At 37.4% G+C, this 4,302-nt stretch overlaps 1 protein-coding gene across 1 annotated transcript; it reads right to left on the reverse strand.

Annotated features, from left to right (window-relative positions):
* Positions 1–2,602: 2,602 nt before the first annotated feature.
* Positions 2,603–3,805, reverse strand: LOC124887382. The gene is made up of 2 exons (XM_047396997.1): positions 3,687–3,805; positions 2,603–3,557 (listed from the first exon to the last, which is right to left on the reverse strand). The coding sequence occupies exons 1-2, from the start codon at positions 3,803–3,805 to the stop codon at positions 2,603–2,605; spliced, it is 1,074 nt and encodes a 357-aa protein (XP_047252953.1).
* Positions 3,806–4,302: the final 497 nt, after the last annotated feature.

A 4,302-nucleotide genomic window follows, 5' to 3' on the forward strand; every position in this document is an offset into this window, starting at 1 on the left:
CCTTTAGAATTGTACTGTTGGAGAGAATTTAAATGGATTATCTTTTACTTCAAAGGTTCTCTAACGAATGTATATGTCTTCTATTATCGACTGGGTGACTTACGACTTATATACTAATGTCAGTGTTGATTATTCCATGTATTAGAATATTATCGATTAAGACTACGGTTTATTATAGACCTTTTATACTGTCTATGATCAACTTGCTGAATATATGGACGGCTTGAAATAATGGGGAAAAAAGGAGAAATTGAATAAAATAAAATTAGAGTATGTCAATTAACACCATTAAAACATTGTAAAGAAATTTTGATGCATCAATTGTGACTCCCAATCACTTGTGGACATGATCAAGTGTTATCTTAGACACGACGTAGTCGTAAATCATTGAGATGACATAAAAAAGAGAAGAAATAAAATAAAATAAAATAAAATAAATATTAATCATCCAAGCACTAATGAACGATCACTTATCATGACAAGAGATTAGACTTGTGCGATGACCATAAGGATGAGTGGTGGTTGTTACTTGTGAGTGTTCAATGGACAAGTAGTGTATGAGAACAAGGAGTCCTTCTCAACAGAGACACTTGTTCTAGGTAATTGGTTGTTACTACCATTTCCCTCCCCTATACCCATTTGATCGAGTGTCCAATTGATTTATAATCTTATATTATGATATTTAGTCATTTTACATTGCGTGAGTGATGTTAATTTATTTTATTTTATTTTGTTTCTCCCTCTTTTTAACGTCACATCCTTTGAAAATAGACTTCTTTGGTCGATACATGACTAATAATAAAGTCTGGTATTATATACTCAAGATATCATAACAAGTCTATTTTCAAAAGAGGTGAGATCAAAAAAAGGGAGAAATTAAATAAAATAAACTAAATTAACATCACTCACGCAATGTAAAATGACTAAATATCATAATATAAGATCAAATCAATTGGACACTCGATCAAATGGATATAGAGGAGGGCAATGGTAGTAACAACCAATTACCTAGAACAAGCATCTCTGTTGAGAAGGACTCCTTGTTCTCATACACTACTTGTCCATTGAACACTCACAAGTAATAATCACCACTCATCCTTACGGTCATCACACAAGTCTAATCTCTTGTCATGATAAGTGGTCGTTCATTAGTGCTTGGATGATTAATATTGATTTTATTTTATTTTATTTTATTTCTTCTCCGTTTTATTTCATCTCAATGATCTACGACTACACCATGTCTAAGATAACACTTGATCACGTCCAAAAGTGATTGGGAGTCACAATTGATGCATCAAAATTTCTTTACAATATTTTAATGGTGCTAATTGACATACTCTAATTTTATTTTATTTAATTTCTCCTTTTTTCCCCATTATTTTAAGTTGTCAATATATTCAGTAAGTTGATCATAGACTATATGAGTGGTCAATAATAGACTCATTTATAAGTCTATAATCTCTCAATATACAGGATCATGAACACTAATTTCATTCTATAATTTACCCATGACACAGTCGATTATAGAATGTGTATTTACCGTATTCGATTATTTATTCCTACTGTACACAGAGTGTAAATAAAGTTTGCAAATCTTAAAACAGGGACTACTGAAGAAACACTAACAATGAAAGTTTTCATTTACATAATCCTACCATGAAAGCTTCATTAAGCAATGAACTACAAACCAAACAAAAAAAAACAACACTACCCTAGGGGGATGAAGGGGGGTGATGAGTTCACGGGGGTCCAGGTTGAGCCTCTCGGCTATGGCCCAAAGAAAATGGGCCATCCGGCGAAGCTCTCTATCCAGCCGCTGTTGATCGGCGGCAAGACCCTCAAAAAGGAAATCCAGGTCACTCTGAAGCCTTAGCAACTCTATGTTATTTATTGTTGACATTCTGTGCAATGGCCGCCGTAGTGGGTGTGTCCTCCTAGCCATCTTCTTCTCCCTTAAGTCTTTTTTCTTCTGAAATTGTGTTCAAAATCAACCATGGTCTCTTTAAATAGACCAAATCATGAGAAAATCGACCAATAGAAACTTCACACGTGTTGATTGAAGGGGAGAAGACGTGTGAGAATAAGAAACGAAAAGTCGCGGAGGTTGTGACAGTCGAGGAATAGACTACACGACTGATCGATGATAGACTATGTATTTTACACTATACCCCCTAGACAATGCATCGATGTGTTATATATTTTGAGTCTAGTCGATGTGTAATGTGTATAGTCAATTTCAAAACTTGAAAAGATAGTTTTCGAATTGCCACCCATTCCAGTGCGTCGTAATTATTTCTAATTCAACATTGTATGAAGAAAAGGGTTTGTTCAATAGACAACCAGGTAGGTTTATTATACACTACGTACTGAACATTTACTTAGTATACCAAACACTGATATAATATATATTATGAGTCTTGTCAATTATTTAAGTCTAGAATCTATTTAGTACGTAGTATATAATATATGAACAGGAATCAATAATGCACAACAAAAAAAGTCGATTTTAACTGCAGTTCAGTGGTTTTCAAAACAGAATACACATTACATACTGTCCAGTGCATTTGAACAAACAAAAACATTTAATACAATGCCAAAAATATTATCCTACGTTAAGGCTGCATGTTGTTTTCTTATGTTCCGGCCTTTTGCACTTGGAGAACTTGTTTCTTTTCTTGTACCTTGAAGGCTCCAACACACCCTTAACACGTTTCACCTTCTTTCGTCCGAGTTTGGGATCGAAGTCGGCTGGAAGAACTTGCATTTCAAGATACTCTCGCGCCACACTCCACTCCGACTCAAGTGGTGCTGCACAAATAGGTTCCAAGTATGCAAGGAGGTATGATTCTTTCGAATATATTTGCGAAGAGTAGTTGTAAATGCTAGTACAGTATTCATCGCCGTGCTTCAAACGCAACGCTTCCATTGGATGAGCACATGGCAATTTCACCAAGTCGTACTTTCTGTAAGAACATGACCGTCTCGAAAGATTAAATTTTACGGAACGATCGTAGCCAAGCATGGTGAATTTGTCGGTGTTTCCGTTTATGTTGTTCACATATAATTTGTCCTCCTCGGTCATGTTTTCACTCAAGATCATCTCGGCTACGGGAATGAAGGTTGTCTTTGAATTGTCCACCTTCGCATTGTCCACCTCCGCATACCTCTTCCTAAATATTTCTCTAAATCTATGTTCAATTGAATTGAAAATGGACGCCACTGGATACTCTCTTTCATCACAAAATATTGAGTTGAGCGACTCAGCAATGTTTGAGGTCATGACGTTGAATCGATTACCTGGAAAGTGAGCACGACTCCATTTTTCAAATCCTACTTCATGCTCGAGGCAAGCTACTGCACTGGGGCATCTTTCTTTAAGGGCGTTGAAGTAGTCATTAAATTCTTTCAACGTGTACGCCTTGGCCGCATGGTAGTACAAATAGAGAGAATCAGAACAATGGTGATTTATTCGAAGATTTTCATCGAGATACCTCATACGAATATTGTGATGTGCAAGTGGATAATGCCTTGCGAGGCCGTTAGCTATGCTTACATGTCTGTCAGAGATAACGCACAGCTGTAGTTTGTCGACGACAAAGGCCTTAAGCTTCTCGAAGAAGAAAACCCATGACGCATCGTTCTCCTTATCCACCACACAATACACTAAGGGATAGATATGATTCTACGTATCTTGAGCAACAATGAACAACAGCACGCCCTCGTACTTGTCGGACAAATGCGTGCCATCAACGGCAACAACGTTTCTCATGTGTGCATATCTACGGATGAAAGCCCCAAACGCCATAAAGTAGTAAATAAACCTGCCAGACTCCTCATCGACCCTGAGGGAATTAATAGACCTTGGGTTGAGGCCGTTGAAAATATATAAAAATACGGGAAGCATTGCAAATCCATGCTAGGGCGTACCTCGAACTATGTTCTTCGCAATGACGCCTGCCATCCAACACTTTCAATAGCTCGGCCTGCAATGTAGCTCCCTAAATACGATCCTCTCGATCTCTTTTGAGATTGGACCTTTGTTGTCGACGAAAAAGTTCAAAATAAGTGAGGCAATAACCTCCACGGTGACATTCTTGTGCTTTTCCATGACATGATCAAGACCCCAAGTATGCTCTCCCACGTACTTGTGGATGTGAAACCAACCCGATTCTCTGATAGCACATGCGCGCACCATCCACTAGCAAGTACGATCTACGAACCTCACCCTCAAGTATTTCTTACTACTCTTTAGAGTTGTGTAATTGAAAGACATTTTCACCTACGCCTGCTTCAATAAAAGTT

This window comes from Capsicum annuum, chromosome 9, assembly GCF_002878395.1.
Source record: "Capsicum annuum cultivar UCD-10X-F1 chromosome 9, UCD10Xv1.1, whole genome shotgun sequence".
In the NCBI taxonomy this organism is placed as follows: domain Eukaryota; kingdom Viridiplantae; phylum Streptophyta; class Magnoliopsida; order Solanales; family Solanaceae; genus Capsicum; species Capsicum annuum.

Coding starts and splice junctions, on each gene's coding strand:
- LOC124887382 (XM_047396997.1), bottom strand. CDS start 3,805: ATGGCGTTTGGGGCTTTCATCCGTAGATATGCACACATGAGAAACGTT. Junction 3,558..3,686: donor TTCATTGTTGCTCAAGATAC/GTAGAATCATAT, acceptor TATCTCTGACAG/ACATGTAAGCATAGCTAACG.